This window comes from Tetranychus urticae, chromosome 2 (assembly GCF_039701765.1).
Source record: "Tetranychus urticae isolate SD_2017Ah chromosome 2, NJAU_TeUrti_SD_1.0, whole genome shotgun sequence".
NCBI classification, from domain to species: Eukaryota; Metazoa; Arthropoda; class Arachnida; order Trombidiformes; family Tetranychidae; genus Tetranychus; species Tetranychus urticae.
The window spans coordinates 22,740,964-22,761,294 of NC_142959.1; the positions used below are offsets into that span (position 1 = coordinate 22,740,964).

A 20,331-nucleotide genomic window follows, 5' to 3' on the forward strand; every position below is an offset into this window, starting at 1 on the left:
GTTAGTCTCTGTCAAGCAATACAGAAGAGGCTTCATTTCATTCTTGACTTCACATACAGTAGTACTAACAGTATTAACCAAAAGCTTTCTTTACTTCTGTTAACCAAGATTTTAGACTGATTTATTCGTATTCCATTATCCAAATGATTAAAGACACATTTGCAATAGACAATGATAAGCATTGAAATCAACTGATTTATATCGGTATATATCTTTAATCAAAATATAAAATATTACTCTTATTTTCAAATTTAGAGCAAGATTTACAATAACTTGATATAAATAAGCAACAACAATTCACATCAACAATCTATCGGCAACACAGAGACCAAATTAAGAAGAGCTACCAATAGTGTGTTGACAATGAATAAATTCTTAATCAAAATAATCCCAATAAATCATCGTTTGTGTCTTTGATCTGGTTGATAGAAGTCTAGAGGAGAACATAGATTCATTTTGATGAAAAATAGAAAACATTTTGTAGGCAAATTTTTAGATGATTTTTGATTTTCATCGGAGATTTGAATATTATCTCAAATAGAAGATGAACTTGATAAAAAATTAAGGTCATATTCACAAATTTTCCATTAGCAATTGCTTTTCAAAATCCTGTTGAGACAAAAATAAAATCAAATTAGTCTGGGCAATCAATGGAAATCAACTGAGACTTACTTTGTATTTACTTTGAGGTGGATAAAAAACAAAAAGTGATAGTTGGAAAACAGCCAAAAGCACGGCTAAAGAGTTTGAGATCTAAGGAAGAAAAAATCAGAAATTTATTAGGAGCAATAATAAATAAAATATATCAGAGTCTTAGAAGTGTGTAAAAGCTTATGCACAAATCAACTTGAATTTAACTTTAATTTAGTTAGTTTCTAGGCTTCAAGTTACATTTCTGCCTAAATTGACATCTAAGATGTCTATTAAGTATAAAAACATGTTTTACTTCTATTAAATTAATTGATAAATCATCCATGAAACTCGCATTTTACAATTTTAAGATTTACATGGAATGCAAAAAAGGAAACGTAATATTTAAGGTACAAATTCAACAGTTGATTGAACCTGAAAAGTTTCTAAGGAGTTGACTCAAAGATGTCAAGTTGAAAAGCTTAATAGACTGCAGGTAAATCGTATGTGTAGGTGCAGACAAATTGAAATGTTAGATAGTTCACATTTAAAATGTCTTTCAGTCACGATTAGGTTTGAAAATACTCCCTTGTCAACATTTGATTGAGCAGAAGAAAATACAATGGATAGAAACTTTAATATAATCGTTAAGAACACGATTATAAAATTTGAGAATTGACAGAAACACAATGTGCATGACATACAGATGCCAAATAAACCATGCTAAAAGTTTCACTAGTAAATGTTGATTGAAATATGAAAATAAAACGCAATAACTAACCTGGATGAAGGCATCACCAATGAGAAAGCCATAAGCAAACCAAAGAAGGGCAACGACTGCAGTTGACAGAATTAACCAAAAAGGTAAAATACCAGCATTTTTATCTCGAACTACTTGAGAGATACTGGTCATTGGCGATCCAGAAAATACAACTCCGGAAATACTAGCAATTATACCAGATAATGTTCGAGGATTTTCTTGATGGCCAATGGCTAATTCAAAAAGTAACACTACAACAATCAAAACTCCAATTTTCAAATTGATTGATCTCTAAATTCAGGGGAGAAAATAAAAAAACACTTTTAGAATAACCAGATTTATCTAGAATCGTCTAGATTTCTTCAGAAAAATTATCGACATGAACTGATTAAAGATTGATTTAGTCTACAATCAATTGATAAGTAAATTATAGAGAAATTATTCAGTTTACATCGACGTGATTATTTTAAGTTGACTTACTTTGTTCAGTGTGAAATGGTAATAGAATAAAACATAGAATGTGAAAACAGCAAGGCCAATGGAATTTACAAAAATTGTGACTGAGTCATGAATAACTAGCCCATAACGAAGTCCTAAAAAAGTACTAAAATGTAAAAAAGAGCACGAGAAAAAAAGAAACTGATAAGTGATATAACAAGCGTTACAAATCGAGTAGAATGATGTCACAATGACACATTATAAAAATGCTTAAAACAAAAGAGGCTTCCACATGGTATTGCATATCTTAAACAATCCATTGTTTAATTGTAGATTGCTTATAATGAATTCATAGGAAATATTAGGCAGATAAATAAGCCAACGAGGCAATGAAATGGTAAAAGTTAAGCTACGTGTGATATAAGATTATTTAAATGAGAATCAATAGACGACAAAATCCTCTAAATAAGGATCCAGAAATTAAATTTTCGCAAATATAAATTTTGCACTATGGTAGTATCATCATGAAAAGAAGATTTAGCATCAGGAAATGGTGTTTCGTGTAGTTTTGATAATTACCATAAAAAACCGGCAATGAAAGGGAATGCTGCAAAATCTTGTGTCGACTTTTTTTTCCATATCCTGATACAAATTTGCCTGAAATAAATATAAAAAGATAACATTAGTAAATTTGATTCATTTGAATAAAAATTGAAGCGTAATTTCATTAGCCCAACAATAAACTAAGAATTATAATGATGTCAAGGAAAATATTAGGTCAGCCCAAATGACGATAACAATGAACACCAACACTCATTAAGCTATAAAGAACAACTGATCTAAAATAATGAAAGCTTGAGCTAACCCAAAAATTGGGACCCTTCCGAGAGTCTAAAATTGCTGCATTTAAATTAAATAACCTGCATATTGTTGAAAGGTAAAGTAATCAAGAAGAGCCGGGAGATGTAATGACAAGCTTGTCCAGTTATTGATCATGTGTTTGATGTTAATAAAGAAAGTTTAAATTAAAGAGAAATAAATTATTGCCATACTTACAACCCCGTAGTGAAGTTACAAAAGGTAAATATGATGACCAAGGATGACACAACATGAATGAGTTCCATTGGGGTGAAAGTAGGTTAATCAAACCATAATTAAGACGATAGAGAATTTGATTTTTTTCTCAGCTAATTATTTACAAAGTAGTCAAATGAAACAAAAATAACAAGGAAAATTTAACTTGATTCACATCACTTCATCAGGATAGCCAACAGTGTTGTCGGGTAACAGCATCATCAGCATCAGAGCCATCTAATGTCATTAGAAGAAACAAAATAAAAATACAAATACAAATTAAAATTTAATTTCTCCAATTAACTCAAAAGAATCGTAATTAAACCTTAATTAAGCTTTTAAATTCTTAATATAATCAAGCCTTGACAGCTGAATATAATTTGGGATTAGATTTTCGCAAATTTCGACAAAACAGTTTGAAAAATGATTCTTTACATTGGTGAAGTTTTGAGCATTTATTCTAGTTTTCTTATTTCATAGTCAATCAAAGATTTACCTACAATTTTATTATTTTGATTGCTTTTGTTTCAGTTATGCTTTGATCTTGAAATTAAATTAAACTCAACAATTTAAATTTAATTCACATTTGATTTTGATGGTTTTATTAGCGACATCTATTGGCTCACCTTGTTAAGTGGGAGAAAGCAGAAACCGAAAGTTTGTGTAATAAAATGACTTGTATCACTCACTTTCTTTTCATGATCAGCTCTTCTCGCTCTGTGGTTTATTGTGTGCCCATCTAATTGATTAGTCTTTTTTTAACAATCCATGGATAGAATTAATTGTAAACTTTATTAAATCAGAATCTATTCACCATAATAAGTGTTTTGAAAGTTATAATCTTGTTCATTCCTTTTAGACTATTGCGCTTTTGTGTAGTCAGTGTAACACTAGTTTCTCTCTGAGCAATCAGCTAAACTTCAATTTCCACATCTTTGTTTCTTCTTGCTTTTGTTTTCATCTTTCCCCATTGTTCGTTGACCCTTTCCTATCATTATGTTTAGCAGAACTCTCGTAGGAAGTAAAAGCGTCATCAGTGTAGTTAAACCCGTAAGCGACTTATTTAATTCTCAGCAATCATGTTTTTCTATTTGCCATCAACACAATCGATTGGATTGGTTTTACAATCACAATGCCATTGACATTGCGGCGTTGAAGGTATTTATGTTTTCCATTTTTTAAATAATTGAAATGTTTTTCAAAACAAAAAACAAGAGTGTTTCATTTTCAATTTTTTTTGTCATGAACAAATGAAATAGTTATCATTTTATCATTAATCTTTGTCTATTTCTCTTGTATTTCATTATTTTACAGCCTTCCGTTCGCTTAACTCCAGCAACTCTTTTGTATGCTGGTAAAAGCCCAGATGGAAGTCATCTATTGGTAAGTTATCTTGAATATCCGAATTTAATATTAACGTTTTGATTGATATAATTCGATGAGCTAAATATGATAAGAAAAAAAACCAGTTCAGTTTTCATTATCTAAAGTTGAAGAAGTTTCAAAATACATGAAAAGGTTATTCATTGCTGACCTAACTGCTGTATTTTGTCACTTTTCAGCCTCTCTTTTTGTGCATGAAGTGAAAGCGATGATGATGAAGATTCACGTGAACAATGAATGATAGTTCCACGTGATGCTGAAAAGATGTTGAAACAAGATTCAGTTTGCAATATGAGATGACCTAAATTAAACGTTTATGTTCAAAGTTAGGGGTAAACCAATCAAGTTTCTCTGTATAATCTAATGGTTTAACTTTTATTGGTGCAAACTGATTGAAGTTTTCATTGCAGTCTTTCTTCCTCTATGAACTATGAAATTCAAAGTTTGCATTTCTAGTTTTTCCTATTAATAGTTTAATCTTTTTTCGCTTTCATGTTCTATTTCATACTTTGGCCAATTCCACTTAACAAAAACAAGAGCATCACAAGCGTTTCAAAGGTGCTTTAAACATGAGACTTATATCTATTATCATGTGATGATACAATTGAGAAATCATTTTTTTGTTAGCTCAATGAAACTAGACACCCTTTTGATACTTGAAACAATTATTGCTTCTCTTTGACAAAATTTAACTATTTATGGCCGCACCATTTAACATGAAAGATAATTATTTTAAATACTTGACCTGAATTTACTGTTAAATTTGAATGTTGATTTTCAATCATTGACTTCGAGGTTGTCTCCAATTAACCTCGCTCGTATAATATTATCTCATTTTCACTTTTTCAACGTTGTGATAACTAATTAAACAATTTATTTGACTTTCTTTTCATCTCAAATTATGCAGAGAAGTGCACAATATTTACATAAGGAATTGCCGGTGAGGATTGCCCATCGAATCGCTGGATTTCGCGAGTTACCGTTCATTGTAGGATGTAATCCAACCATTCTAGGAGTCCATGAGCAATACATCCAGGCTTTTTACCAAGTCACAGAGTTTCCCGAGGTGAGATGACCACCGGGAAGCCTCTTTCTGATCGTTTAAAGTTAAATGCATGCAAATAGATCACAGATCTCGAAACAGAGAAACGTTACACGGCCATGTTGAGGCAATTGCTTGATACGCACAAGGACGTGGTTACGAGGTTGGCCGAAGGATTTCGCGAATCAAGAAAACATATAAAGGTAACTTCAAATTTAGATTTAACAAACTCAAATCAACGGTTTGTAATCAAGAAATTTTTCTTCCTCATTTCTCATCTATTTTTGTGTGTTCACTAACATTTTCAATTGAAAAATGGAGAACGAAGAGATAATACGAATTTTTTTGGATCGGACTTTAACTTCGCGGCTTGGTATGCGAATTCTGGCCGAACATCATTTAGCATTGCACAATGAAAAGTCTAATCACGTTGGAATCATCAATTTAGCCATGAAGCCCAAACAACTGATTGAAAAATGGTGTGATTATGTTCGAGTTTTATGTGAGAATAAATATGGAAAATCTCCAGCATTTCGTTTAAATGGTCATCTTAATGCATCTTTTCCTTATATTGAAACACCATTGGATTATATTCTTCCTGAACTTCTCAAGAACGCAGTTAGGTAATCAAGCCTCTTGCATTTTCCTATTTCATAATTCAAGTATCTCTCATTCAAATCAGGAGGAAAGTAATTTTTCCAAAACTCACATGATTTAGTGAGAACTGCTTTTACCTTCCTTTACAATTCAATTACAACCCACAGACTTATATCATAATGCTTAATGCGCAACAATAGCATGATACCTTGAATTAAAGTGAGCCTCATGAATGGATGTTGAACACGAAGTTACCATGTGCTTGATTTCAATCAAACATTTCACATGATGGCTAACACTAGCTAACACTATTTTAACATGCTCATAAGCTAATTTATGATGTTGTTGACCTCGATTATATTTATTGCTTGCAAACTAATCAATCTAACCAAAAAATTTTAATCATTTAAATATCAAAATCATTGAATTGAACTCGATTAGCAATGTATGGAAGGCTAAAAACCTTGAATTATAATTGAACTTGACAATAATGCTTCATTTTTTTCTATCCTCTCCAATCAAAGGGCCAACGTAGAGTCTCATTTAGATTCACCTAATGTGCCACCGATAACTATTACAATTGCTCAGAACAACATTGATTTTATCATCAGGTAAGAATATTATGTAATTATGAGTAATATCCTTGTTGTCATTTTATAAACTCATAATCATCAACCTCGCCAATGTCTGGTTTATATTCCTTGTCTTTTTAATCTCACTAAATTAATCAACTTTTTCTCCAATCAAGAATTTCTGATCGAGGTGGTGGAATATCTCATGACATGATAGATCTTGTAACACAATACCATTTCACAACATCTGGAACGAGCACTGATCATCGTATTGATGGTGGTCTTTTCGGATGCATGATGCACGAACCTAATTCAGCTACCACTAAGATGCATGGATTTGGCTTTGGTTTACCAATTTCTCGAGCTTATGCTGCTTATCTTGGTGGATCTCTCACTATTGAATCGATGCAAGGAACTGGGACTGATGTGTATCTACGATTAAAACATATCGACGGGAAACACGAAAGCTTCCGAATTTGATCTCGAGCACAACTCAACCTGTGAATTTTTTTAAATCGAAATGTTTTGATCATAAATCAAATTTACTTCTTTTTTATTTCTCTTTAATTGTCTTTACCTTGTTTCCAATAAGCTTGTTTAATCTTTTGTAAAAGTTTCGCTTATTACAACTTTCTGGAAACATCATGTAACTTATACACTAATTCAATTCAACAGAAAGAAAAAATATATCTTTTGAAACTAAAAGAGAAGAAAGTTTATATTTTTCAAAGTACTTATGACTTGAAACGACCATTTTTTGGTATAAAAAAACAATTAATTTATAAGCTTTGTTTACAAGCTGTTCATCGACGCATATTAATATAATTCAATATGCTAGCTTAATGTTAACAGAACATACTTTTTAGTAGGATCAATTAAGAAGTTCTGTTTTTTGATTTCATGGAACTCAACGAATACCGATCAGACCAGCTTCGATTAGTTTCTCAATTTTAGCAGCCACTTCTGGGTTACGCAAATGATCTTGGAGAGCCTTTGGATCATTCTGCATTTGCTCTAAGATTAATCTCATAGCAGGATCACCTAAAATTTTTTGGACTTCTGGATCGGACATAGCACGAGCCCGAACTTCTTCTGGGTTAGACATTGAAGCCATTGTGCATTTACGATATCCTTCAACAGCTTCTTGACAATTTGAATCAATCTCAAGCGCCTTCTGGAAAGCAGATGAAGCTTTAGTAAATTCCTTAAGAGCATAAAGAGCCATTCCCTTCCTCACGTGACCCTTGACTGAAAGAATGCAAAAAAAGATTAGATAAGTAAACAAATGATTTTAAAATGATAAAATAAAACTTACCAAAAGTAGGATCGAGTTTTATACAGTCTTCGCAATCTTGAAGAGCTAACTTAAATTCAGCTAATTTTTGATAACAAGCAGCTCGATTGCTGTAAATCTTAGCATCCTCGGGATTTCGTTTAATAGCTTCAGTATAATGCTGTATGGCTCCTGGATAGTCTCCTACAAAAATACCAAAAAAAGAATTTCAGAGATTTATGAAAATCAACTGGGAATATAAATAGACATACCTTTGGAGAAACATTCATTTCCCTTAGTCTTTTCCTCTAAGGAAATTTCAGGGTTAACGTAAGCTTTTCTTTCTTTATCCTTTATAGCCTTTTCAACATCCGAAAGCTTAGCTCTTGTTTCCGGTGTTCGATGCTCGGTTAAAGACTTTTCATAGTACTTTTTAGCACTTTCTAGATCATCTTGTCTATGAAAAGCTAAGGCCATTCTGGCATAAGCTCTGTAAGAAAAATTACGCATTTAATTAATAAGCATAACTCAATTGAGAGAGAAAGAGACCTTTAAACTTACTTAGCTATAACTTTAAAATCAGCTCTATTTTCACGACCAACTTCAACAGCCTTTTCACAATCTTTGATGCATTGATCAAAATCTTTTTGTTCAATTCGAACCGCTGTTGAGACAATAACAAAAAATGCGTAAATGATAAGAAAATCATTGCAAACAATAGGAATGAGGAAGAACAAAGGCCAAAGTACTTACCAGCTTTGTTTAAAAGGAATGTCATGTCGGTAGGGTCCAGAGAGATAGCCTCATCATAAAATTTGATGGCCTCTTCAAAGCGTTTATCCTTGTAGGCAGCATTACCCTTCTCTTTGGCAGCAAGAGCCTAATTGAAAATAGATAGTTGCACCACAGAAGTAGGCGAAAAGATATATCAATAAAATTTTTGAACCAAAAAAAAATAATTCAAGACAGGGAAACAAAAGCAAGAAAAACAATAAGACCAATAACGCACATGATATGAAAACACAATTTCAAGAGATGGGAGGGAAACGAAAATGGCATTTAAACAATCGAAATAAAAATTGATTAACTTACTTTGACTTTGTTTGCATCAGCCATGTTTGAAAATTAACTATTTTTAAAATATTGAACAAGAACAGTTGATAAGCCCAAAGTCCGTGAATCGCCAATCAAATGTGCTACAGAGAAAAACACAGAAAACCAGATAAACAAAATCTTCGATGAATAAACCACCAGATGGCATTAAAACCAGAAATTTCGAGAAAAGAATCGATACTTTGTTCAAATCGGTATCGATTAGCAAAACCAATCTTTGAATTCAAGCATCGATACTTTTCATTTGCACATCGATGGTATAGTTAATAAAGTTAGTTTATTTCTCATCATTAATCTGTTGCTCATTAGTTGCGTTATTTTTTAATTTCCTGTGTAGTTAGTTTACTTTAGATAATTAAAAATGTCTTTCTTCGGTAAGCTATTTGGCGGTAGAAGTGATGGAAGTAGCAAACAAGAACAAAAGGTTACCACTTCAATGGCTATTCAGAAGTAAGTTTTTTTGCTGTTTGTTTTGTTAACTCACATGTTTAGCAAAAGCTAGTTAATCATTCATGTCCTTGTTAAACTAGGATTACTCATTATTGTCAATGTTTCCTCGTTTCCTTTATGCTCTTTCATTGTGTTTAATTCTTAGGCCCGATACATTTTTTAAACTGTTAGCTTTGACTGTTATTTTAAGGCTAAAGATTTTTATTTTGCCAGAAAACTTGTTCTCCAAATATATTGCAGATTATATTTTTAGTATAAAATTTGTATGTGTCATTTTTGTTGCACTGATAATATAACTCAATCGTTATAACACCGTCGTCTGAGGGCTTGATGTTTTTTTTAATCTTTAATCACTCAATTTAAAAATTATCTTTTTATTCCTATTATTCATAGGTTACAAGATACAGAAGAAATGCTTATGAAAAGGAAAGAGCATCTTGAAGGATTAATTAAAGAACAAGAGAATATTATCAAGGTTAATGGAACAAAAAATAAAAAAGTAGCTTTAACTGCACTGAAGAAGAAGAAACGTTTAGACAAGCAACTCGAAATTGTTGAAGATACAATGGCAACATTGGATAATCAAAGAGAATCTTTGGAGAATGCTAACACCAATACTGAGGTTCTTAAAAATATGGCTACGGCTGCCAGAGCATTGAAAGCTGTACATAGTGATATGGATACTGATAAGGTTGAAGATTTAATGGATGAAGTACGAGAACAACAACAAATAGCTGAGGAAATTGTCGGTGTTATTACTGAGAGAAGCGGTCAACAACTAGATGACGAAGAACTCTTGAAGGTATTATTTTCCTTTCAAACAATACAAATATTTAGCTTAAGTGTTATTGAATTCATGCCAGTTAAATTTGCCTATTTTAATTCACTGATTTTATTTTATTTTTATAGGAGTTGGAAGAGATGGAACAAGAAGAATTGGATCGAAAATTGCTGAACGTTGGATCTATACCAGCCGTCACACCCGAACCTGTAAAAGATGCTTCACCAAGTAAGCTATTTGTGAAAAATGTCATTGTAATTTTATGAACTATTCTCATTACGTTTTTCATTTATATTTGACAGGTTCCAAATTGAAAGATCCCGAAGAAGACGAATTGGAGGCCTTGAAACAATGGGCTGCCTGAGATGAAGTCAGAAGTGATTTATATTTTTTACCAAAAAAGCTGAACATGATTCGTGCTATCTATTAAAACACTATCTTCTCTTTTTTAACTTGCATACCTAATTAATATTTTATTAGCCTTCTCTATCTAAACTGAAATCATAATGATAAAAGCCAATGTACACCCACAACATGGTGATTATCATCATTACCAACTGCTTTGATGGCAACTGCTTGACTTATCAAATAAGCATTCTCTCCTATTTCATCCTTCACTCACTCAACCATTTTTTCCACTCGCTTCAAATATATTAGAAATATGTTATTATGTACATCTATTTTGGTTATCATCGATAATTACACTGACGTAGTTTGCTGTACAATATCAAAAAATGTTTTAAATCGATGTTTTTGAAAATCTATCCTTTCGGTAAAGCTATCGATAAAAATACTGCCAAACTGCCACGCTATGCATATAAATCGCCACAACTAGCTGAAACTACTCACTGACGGTATAAAGCGTTAATTATTACGAACCGAATGCTTGAAATTTTAAGGTAGCGCTAATGCATTAGCAAGCGCTCTAATCAACAACCAAACATTCTAGTCAAATCAGTTCGAGTTCAAAAAGGAAACGTATTTGTTTTGGTGTTAATAAATTAGACTCGTTCAAATGTGATTAATGTCTTTTGGTTCAATGACTTAAATCTGTTTTTTGTCTTTTAAAGAGTATGAATGAATGACACAAAAATGCAAATTAACTCTCGAATGAGAAAAATATTACTAATCAACGAAAATTTTATTCAGTTTTTGTGCAAGTTTCCTCTTTCCTTATATCTTGAGAATATTCTGTTTATTTTGTGGATGACTAATTTAAGACAATATTAACAATGGTTATTGCACTGAGGTTGAGGCTGACGCATTGCAAATTCACAGTAAGTAGGATGTAACAATGTAGACAAAATAATGATAATAAAATTAATATAAATGAAAGCTGTGATAAAAAAGGGAGCTGTTGACATTAAGTGTTCCAATGAAAGGATATTGACTGAAAATTCAACTGAAATTTACACTTCCATGAGAAATAATCAGTGTAGCAAATTGTTCTGTGTACTGGTCATATTTTAAACGTAAAATTATTTTAAGATCTACGTTTAAGATAAAGCTCATTGATTGAACGACTCGAAGAACTTCACTTTTAATCATATGAAAAATACTTTTAGTTTCAAATAATTTAAAGATGGTGTACCTGATTTTGGATGGATTACTGATGCATTACCAGATTCGGAAAAGGTTGATAAATATCGAGAATCTTTACGAGAACTTGCTGGAAAAATTTCATCTGAAGGAAGCAAAGTATTATCATCAGCATCGGATGGACTAGATCTGCTTTATCGTTGGATTGAAGAAGTAAGAACTGCTCAAGCAAATTTGAACTTCGTTAGGTTGACTTCGATGCATTAAATAATAAATATACTTCCGAACTAAAAGTATTATTGTTATTATCGCTATTTCAAGGCACTCTCATTATCTTGGATCTCATTGGTATGATAATTTCAGTTAGATTTTGTTTTATTCATCTGATAGTCACAATTAATCTGATTAATGTAAACTGATCCAGCATAGGTGGAGCTTTGCAGCTGTCGCATATAAAGAAACCCAAATATAAGATGTTGGTTAAAACATAATTTCAACAGCTAATAAAAGCATAAATATATTTTTTTGGTTTTGTGATTGATTAACTGAAATTAAAAAATGGTGATTGAACTGTATCAAGTTCCCATGTCTGCTCCTTGCCGACAAGTAATGATGGTTGCTAAAATCCTTAACCTTCATATTGAGAAACGCGTTATGGACCAAACTGTTTACACAAGTCCTGAATTTCTGAAGGTATGTCAACTTAATTTGTCAACTAATTTTAAAATTCGATGACCTTAAAGAATTTCCAATGGTATTTTCATTAGTAAAAACGCAATTTGATTGTTTTTACTTGCCTTAAAAGTCAACAATAACAGTAACCGTTCTATCAATTAAAGTTTGAAATAAAAATGAAAACATTTCTTTCGATTCTGTCTTGTTTTCTGATTTTGATCATGTAAATGATAACATACTTTATCAAGCAAATAGACTGGTCAATTTATTTGAAAATTAGTATATATTTTGATAAAAGTGATATAAATTCATCAATAAAATACAAATATTTATTTTCTTTTAGATTAACCCTTTCCATTGTATTCCAACCTTGGTCGATGACGGATTTGGTTTGTGGGAAAGGTGAGATACTTGAGATAATAGATGATGACCTATCTGATAAACGTTAGTTCAGGGAATATAATTTAATCATTTTTTATGCTGATCGCATCACAATGTAAACACAACATATTCAGAATCGATCAAAAATGAAACCCAAGTTTTCTCTTCACATTTGAACAGCCACTCGTTGAGAGATTCAGGGCTTTCAAGCCTGGTTAGGCAAAATCTGAAAAAGGATCTAAAATTTATTAAAAAAGGTTAAAAATATTTCTTGCCAACAAAGATCAAGATTGCTTGTAAAATTAAATTTTCAAAACAATGAACACGAGACTGAGTTTCTTTCATCAATTTGTTTCATTACTTCTTTTTGTGTACTCCACTGAATAGTCGGGCAATCATGACTTATTTGATCAACAAGTATGAACCTGAAAGTAGTCTTTATCCAAAAGACATTAAAGCTCGTGCAACTGTCGATCGATGGCTTTACTGGGATACTGGTTCACTTTATTCAACACTTTACTTCTACTATACTCCTATTGTACGCCAAGGAATCAAACCAGATCCAGCAGTTGGTAAACTTTTCTTGGATAAGGTTATGCTTCTGGATGAGGCCCTTGCAGACACCAAGTACCTGTGCGGAGATACCATTACTTTGGCAGATCTCACCGTAATGACTAGCATAACGACTGCTCAAGCTACAGACTTAGATCTTAGTTCATTTAAAAATGTTGACCGTTGGTTGAAGCAACTGGAAACTAACTACGCTGACTGGTGGAAAGAGTTGGTCACTGATCCTGTCAAGGAATTTCGAGATTTTCTTCAAAGTAAACTTTAAATGAATTGATCGATTGTTATTAAATTATCATCCACCCTCTGGTTTGTCAAATATGATAGAGAAATATGTATAATTTTTTTAAAATTAACAAATTATTGATTGAATTGTTTACGGATTCTGATCATTATAAACTGCTTTCGAGTGCTTTCAAATCAGGTCGGAAAGTATGCACTGAAATTTTCCTTTGCAAGTTAGCAATCTAAAATGTCAAGGCTGGTTTGATCTGGCTAGCAATAATAACTTATTATTAATAAGTTATCAATCACTGATTAAAATTATCAAGAAATATTTACTGTTATGATTAACTGATAACATCGCATTTACTTTACAATAATGGTACTCATTCGTTAGTTATTTCACCCAACTTTAAGTGTTATTGAGCATCAATAGTAAGTGCAAACTTTTTAAACCGATAATCTATAAAAAGTAAAAGGTAATGTCAAAATGTCAAAATTTCGCCCGTACGGAATGATTTCAAGAGCGAAACTTTAGCATAGGCAAAATCATGATCCAGTTACATCCACAGAAAATCATCTCAGAATTCAGATCTCCGAGAAATACATGAAAATAGAGACTGGGGGTAAATTAAAGAAGCAGTACTCTGTATTATTGAAAGAGGGTACAATTAAATATTATAAATTCAGCTAACAAGGTTGTAAGGTTGAGTTTGAGGTTTGAAATTCACAGCAAATATGATTTAATAATTTAGACGAAATAATGGTAATAAACTAATTACAATGAAAGCTGTGATAAAAAAGGGAGCTAAGGACATTAATTGTTCCAATCAAAGGATATTGACAAAAATTAAACTGAAATTTACACTTCCATGAGAAAAAATCAGTACAGCACCTTGTTCTGTGTATCGGCCATATACAGAACCTGACATTTTAAGCGTAAAATTGTCTTAAGATTTTTGTTTAAGATAAAACTCATTAATTAAATGATTTGAAGAATTTCACAACAGATAATATGAAAAATACCTTTAGTTCTGGAAAAATAAATGCGATTAAATGAAGCTGAATTTTTTAAATTGAAAGTTTTCGCAAAAAATTGATTTGAGTTCGATATATCGAATCCCACATGCAGAAAACTTAAACAGCTGATAAGTTTGTTATTGAAAGCGGTATACAAGTGTCTTTTTGTATTTACATTAGTAGTTAGTATGAAAAATGATTATAATGCTGTAGAAATAATTAATTTAATATGGTTGTTATTTTAAGAATTGCTCGTAATCTTCTTCGTCTTCGGTACATTGTTCTTGGGTCTGCAGTTGGAGGGGGAATCCAGGCTCACAAGGTTAGTTTTTGTAAAATTTGATAGCTTGATTAGCAAAGAATATCTAATTGTTCTAAATGATAATTTTATACTCTTTAAGTTATTCACAACACTAGACTTAAATTTTCATGGTCTCTCATTGAAAAATAATGATATCTCTTTCATCATTGTAGAAATATAAAGAATTTAAAGATGGTGTACCTGATTTTGGATGGATTACTGATGCATTACCAGATTCGGAAAAGGTTGATAAATATCGAGAATCTTTACAAGAACTTGCTGGAAAATTTTCATCCGAAGGAAGCAATTGGCTAAGTAAAGTATCATCATCAGCATCAGATGGACTAGACCTGCTAAATCATTGGATTGAAGAAGCAAGAACTGCTCATCAAGCAGAACTTGAAAGTAAGTTCATCGACTTTAACAATTTGTATTTTTAATTGCCCTTCTTCCTGCCACGATTGACAAGTCCCGAATAACCAACCTTGTTGCTTGCTTTATATGCAATTCCATTTCATTTTTTGTGTTTGTTATGCATTTTTAATTTTTATTTTCTAACATTTATATGAATATACATTAGAATTAAATTTTCTTGTAGGACAAAACCAGCTATTATCCTCCGATGACGCAACTTCAGACCATGCAGGCAATAAAAGTATCTCTGAAGTTCATCAATTCTCAAGTGCGTCAACATCAACCTCTTCGGAAGCATATGAAAGGGCTCAACGAGATGCGGCACGGATAGCCAAATTACAGGACGAGCTTATTTCTCTTCAAGTAATTCGTTTTATTGATAATTCATTTGATTATGTACTAACTCGCTTTTTGCCCAACATTTGCAGGTTAAATTACAAAGGGAAATAGAGAGACTGCAAAAAGAGAATAAAGACCTGAAAAGACAACTTCTTCTTAAGAAAACTGACTCCAAGATTAAGAAAATTCAAAAATCTCTCATTGATATGTATTCTGATATTCTAGACGAATTATCCGACTATGATGTTAATTACAACACACAAGATCATCTTCCACGAGTAAGAACTTGATTACTTATTCCGTTAGTGTCTTTTTTAGTACTATATCTGATTATCCCTTTCTTTCTTTTTTTGAAGGTGGTTGTTATTGGTGATCAAAGTGCCGGTAAAACTAGTGTTTTGGAAATGCTTGCTGGAGCAAGAATTTTTCCTCGTGGAGCCGGTGAAATGATGACTCGTTCTCCTGTTAAGGTCACATTAAGTGAAGGTCCTTACCATATTGCTAGATTTAAAGATAATCCTAGAGAATATGATTTAACAAAAGAACCAGATTTAGTAGAACTTAGAAAAGAAATTGAGATACGAATGAAGTCTTTTACACGGGGAGATATTTCAGTTTCTCCTGAAGTAATTTCCCTAACAGTTCAAGGACCCGGAATTTTAAGAATGATTTTAGTTGATTTACCTGGTATAATAAGCGTAAGTCAATCACCTTTACTCAAATCTTTTAAAAAATTAAATTAAAAAGTTAATTTTGCATTCTTTTTACATAGACTGTTACGTCTGATATGGCCTTAAACACACGAGAAGCTATAAGGGATATAGCCAAACTTCATATGAGCAATCCGAACGCAATCATTCTTTGTATTCAAGATGGGTCCGTAGATCCAGAACGAAGTATAGTAACAGATTTAGTTAGTCAAATGGATCCTACTGGAAAACGGACTATTTTTGTTTTGACCAAGGTTGATCTTGCCGAACGTAATATGGCAAATCCTAGTAGAGTAAGTTTTAATACTTTCTATCAAGAAAGACGATATTCTAAATAAATATTTTTTCCATATTAGATTCGTAAAATTTTAGATGGTAAATTGTTTCCGATGAAAGCTCTTGGATATTATGCTGTAGTTACAGGAAAAGGAGATCAGGATGAAAAGATTGAATCAATCAAAAGATACGAGGAACAATTTTTCCAAGATTCTCAACTTTGCAAGTAAGAAAAGATCGGAATCAACACTTAGCTACAATACAGAGGGCTTAATAAACTAATAAACTTTTATGTTATGATTTCACAGAAAAGGAATTTTAAATCCAACACAATGTACCACCCATAATTTGAGTCTTGCTGTATCCGAATGTTTCTGGAGGATGGTGAAAGCTTCGGTTGAACAACAAGCTGATGCATTCAAAGCTACCAGATTTAATTTAGAGACAGAATGGAAAAACAGTTTCCCAAGGATGCGCGAATGTGATAGAGTAAATTTTTGCTAATCATTTAGACCGATTCACTAAAACTAATAATTCAATATTTTTTTGTTCAGGATGAATTGTTTGAAAAAGCTAAAACGCAGCTATTTGATGAAATCATAAATTTAAGTCAACTGAGTCCTAATCATTGGTGAGTTAATTTAAGAAAACGATTTGCAAATTTAAATATGAACGTACTTATATCAATTTTATTTTTATCAGGGAAACTGTTCTTACAAAGATGCTTTGGGATAGTTGTAGTTCATATTTGATGGAAAATATTTACCTGCCTGCTTCGCAAGAGACTAGCAGAAGTCTCTTCAAAACTAAAGTCGACATTAAGCTAAAAGATTGGGTGGAAAATATATTGCCTGTAAAATCAGTAGAAGTTGGTAAAGCCGCTCTAGTCCAAGAGTTTAATAAATTAATCGAGAAAAGTAAATCAGATCCAAATCATGATGACGTTTTGGATGACTTAAAAGCAGCAGTTGTTGAAGAAAGCTGGAAAAGACATCAATGGGAAGCTAAAGCATCAGAAGTTCTTGTAAGCTAAATAATTTTAAAGATTTTATTGAAAATATCATACAAAAATTGATCGAAATCAATTTATTTGAAATGTCTTATTATTGTTTACAGAAAGTCATACAATCCAATGCGCTTGAAGATTATCTTATTCCGGATAAAAATCAATGGACCATTGCCATAAACCTTTTTGAAAATAGTTTAAAAGATTACTCTAAGAAATGTAAGTTCTAGTTCAACAATTTCAATGAATGTTACAACAATGTATCGAGAATTGAAATCATTGGTTCTTTTTCTCTACAGCTGAGATTGCACTACAAAATATGTGTGGTCCCGGATTTACTGAAAGATGGTTATACTGGAAATACAAATCTAATGAAAACCATACCGTAACTGCTGTAAAAAATGAGCTTGAAAAATATTTCCAGAGTCCACGTTTCAAGGTATTGCACGATAGTCATTTATCATCATTTTAAAGTCCATCACAATCAAAACGTTTATCATTAATCATTTTTTTCTTAACATTTCAGTCACATTCGGAACTCGATGAGATCGAGTTAACTACAGTTCAACAAAACCTTCAAGTTCAAAATGTGGAGGCTTCTTTCGAATTGGTAAGTCATAAAACCATGAAATATTTATTATAACAAGTTATTTTATACTAAATTTTATGCTATACATTATATTAATATGTTATTTTAAATTAGAGTCTTTCAAATTGAAAAATGAATATATCAAAATAAAAAAAAATTACCAACAGTTTAAAAGATTGATTTATTATTAATAAACCATTTATCTTAAGCATGTAAAGCACTACATGAATATCTCTGATTTCAGTTTGGAAGTTCAAAGTTTAAAACTATTTAACTTGAAAGTTTTTCAATGTGAATTATTAAATTTTACAATGAATTGTACTAATTCATAAACTATAAAACCACCAAAACAACTGAATTTGTATATCCTCATTAATTGGTTTTATTATTTTATCTCTTTTTAGATCAAAGATGTTTGGTTTCATTTGTACCGAATCAATTTTATCAAAAAGGTTTTAGAGAGATGTGAAGAGTGTAAAAAGTGCTTCTACCTTTACAAACAAGGAATTGAAGTTGATGATGTAAGTATTGATTTTATCCCTTTCGTGATCTGATTCATTTTTTTTATTTCACACAGATCAAATATGATGACATAATTGTATTCTGGCGTATCCATAAAACCTTTGCAGCCACAACAAACGCACTTCGCCAGCAAATAATGAATAGAGAAGGACGCCGATTAGAAAAAGAGTTGAAAGACGTTCTTGATGATTTCAGTCAAGATAGAGAAATTAAAATTAGCCTATTAAAAGGACGTAGAGTTCAATTAGCTGAAGAACTGAGTAAGTATCTCTTTAAAATCTCTTGAAGTTTATTTACTATTTTCTAATTGTTATACTTTTATTGCATTTTTTTCAGAGCGAGTAAAGTTAATTCAAGAAAAATTAGAAGAATTTATCGCTGCATTGGAAAAAGAAAAATAAGATATTTGTTAGCATCTAAGTTCAAGTGAAATAGTGACCAACATAATTTGAGAATGAATTTTTCAATGTTTGGAATTGAAATTATCATTTTTGAAACATAATAAACTGTAAATTTTACTGATATTAAATTATCAATATTGATAGTAATGATGATGTAAGCTGCTTATGAATAATTACATTTTAGTGATTTCTTGAATTAAGTTATACAGTGAGAGTAGACATTTCAAGAATAATAGATTATTTGAATAATATTGAACTTGCTTCTTTTCTATTTTTTACTCAAAAAAGGTCAGTGTAATCATTAGATTGCGTGGAAATAATCATTAACTTTGTATTAATAGCAAGAAAGAAAATTAAATAAGCGGTAAAAGAAATAAAGTTACGAGCAGAGAAAAGAAATGGATTATTTCAATGTTATCGACTGAATTGTTGCTGGCAGGTATTTTTATCTTCAAATGATTGGATGATTAAGTTAAAAGAGTAGTCAAAACAAAGAGTAACAAAAATTATGTCCAAAGAATGACACAATTTTATAGAGAAAATGCAGAACAACAAAACAGGAAAAGAAATAAAATATTGGTTTTGCTGATCGATGGTAATGCAAATTATTGGAAGCTTAGAATTCGGAATACAAGTTAGATAATCAATTGGATAATGGTGAAAGAAATTTGAACAGTCACAGTAAAATGATTAATAACTCGGGTCAAAAAATGCTGAATTTGATTCAATTGTCAACAAAAACAGAGATGCGATAAAAATGAATGCTCAATATTTTGGTCCATATTAACCAAAAGAAACTGCGGAAGATGAATTTTGTTACCATGACATTGTCTTGTTTTCCTGGTTTATTCGAAAGATATTAAGAGAAGAGTATAAAGATGATAAAAAAGAGAAGGAGAAGGAGAAAGAGAGAGGGAGAAAAGGAGAGTGGCGAAAGAGAGGAGAAATGAAGAAAGGCAAAGATTTACCAAAGGATTCGTGTATTGAGCAAGATAGTGAGAAAGAGTGAAAGTGTTTAGAACAGTTAATGCAGTCAGTGTTAATCTTCACCTATTGAATCCCAGAGTGATTTACAGATGAATACGGATGAACCAATTCCTCCACAATGGTTGATATATGGTTATATCACGGCCGTTGGTTCATTTTCCCTCTTTTACGGAATTGAAAATGCTCTTGATGTTTACCGTTCATCTCTAGAATCAGTTCTTGCATCAAAAGAATCTACAAGATCTATTCGACGCCGGTGGAATTGGCGC

At 31.6% G+C, this 20,331-nt stretch overlaps 6 protein-coding genes across 7 annotated transcripts; 4 read left to right on the forward strand and 2 right to left on the reverse strand.

Annotated features, from left to right (window-relative positions):
• Nucleotides 1-195: 195 nt before the first annotated feature.
• Nucleotides 196-3,094, reverse strand: LOC107369013 (sugar transporter SWEET1). Its single transcript, XM_015936937.3, has 6 exons — nt 2,885-3,094; nt 2,408-2,485; nt 1,871-1,994; nt 1,412-1,681; nt 673-753; nt 196-609 (listed from the first exon to the last, which is right to left on the reverse strand). Exons 1-6 carry the CDS (start codon nt 2,950-2,952, stop codon nt 574-576), a joined length of 657 nt encoding a protein of 218 aa, XP_015792423.1. The 5' UTR covers nt 2,953-3,094; the 3' UTR covers nt 196-573.
• Nucleotides 3,095-3,611: 517 nt separating this feature from the next.
• On the forward strand, nt 3,612-7,201 carry LOC107368956 (branched-chain alpha-ketoacid dehydrogenase kinase). The gene is made up of 7 exons (XM_015936854.3): nt 3,612-4,060; nt 4,217-4,285; nt 5,193-5,351; nt 5,411-5,530; nt 5,649-5,950; nt 6,449-6,535; nt 6,673-7,201. The coding sequence occupies exons 1-7, from the start codon at nt 3,899-3,901 to the stop codon at nt 6,974-6,976; spliced, it is 1,203 nt and encodes a 400-aa protein (XP_015792340.1). The 5' UTR covers nt 3,612-3,898; the 3' UTR covers nt 6,977-7,201.
• Stip1 (Stress-induced phosphoprotein 1) lies at nt 7,197-8,988 on the reverse strand. The gene is made up of 6 exons (XM_015936856.3): nt 8,862-8,988; nt 8,523-8,649; nt 8,331-8,433; nt 8,042-8,259; nt 7,812-7,973; nt 7,197-7,744 (listed from the first exon to the last, which is right to left on the reverse strand). Exons 1-6 carry the CDS (start codon nt 8,883-8,885, stop codon nt 7,404-7,406), a joined length of 975 nt encoding a protein of 324 aa, XP_015792342.1. The 5' UTR covers nt 8,886-8,988; the 3' UTR covers nt 7,197-7,403.
• A 150-nt stretch (nt 8,989-9,138) lies between these two features.
• On the forward strand, nt 9,139-10,861 carry LOC107368958 (charged multivesicular body protein 4c). Its single transcript, XM_015936857.3, has 4 exons — nt 9,139-9,332; nt 9,726-10,134; nt 10,242-10,341; nt 10,416-10,861. Exons 1-4 carry the CDS (start codon nt 9,244-9,246, stop codon nt 10,475-10,477), a joined length of 660 nt encoding a protein of 219 aa, XP_015792343.1. The 5' UTR covers nt 9,139-9,243; the 3' UTR covers nt 10,478-10,861.
• Nucleotides 10,862-12,144: 1,283 nt separating this feature from the next.
• Nucleotides 12,145-13,647, forward strand: LOC107368959 (glutathione S-transferase 4). Its single transcript, XM_015936858.3, has 3 exons — nt 12,145-12,345; nt 12,671-12,729; nt 13,096-13,647. The coding sequence occupies exons 1-3, from the start codon at nt 12,211-12,213 to the stop codon at nt 13,541-13,543; spliced, it is 642 nt and encodes a 213-aa protein (XP_015792344.1). The 5' UTR covers nt 12,145-12,210; the 3' UTR covers nt 13,544-13,647.
• Nucleotides 13,648-14,657: 1,010 nt separating this feature from the next.
• Nucleotides 14,658-19,222, forward strand: Opa1 (Opa1 mitochondrial dynamin like GTPase). 2 transcript variants are annotated; one of them, XM_015936911.3, is made up of 16 exons: nt 14,658-14,839; nt 14,992-15,223; nt 15,399-15,595; nt 15,661-15,849; nt 15,928-16,269; nt 16,344-16,574; nt 16,638-16,783; nt 16,866-17,046; nt 17,112-17,188; nt 17,260-17,581; nt 17,674-17,782; nt 17,863-18,002; nt 18,090-18,173; nt 18,557-18,673; nt 18,730-18,934; nt 19,011-19,222. In XM_015936911.3, exons 1-16 carry the CDS (start codon nt 14,747-14,749, stop codon nt 19,073-19,075), a joined length of 2,730 nt encoding a protein of 909 aa, XP_015792397.1. In that variant the 5' UTR covers nt 14,658-14,746; the 3' UTR covers nt 19,076-19,222. The 2 variants fall into 2 exon arrangements, with proteins under 2 accessions (XP_015792397.1, XP_015792398.1); XM_015936912.3 differs by having other exon boundaries at nt 15,417-15,595.
• The last annotated feature ends 1,109 nt before the right edge of the window (nt 19,223-20,331 follow it).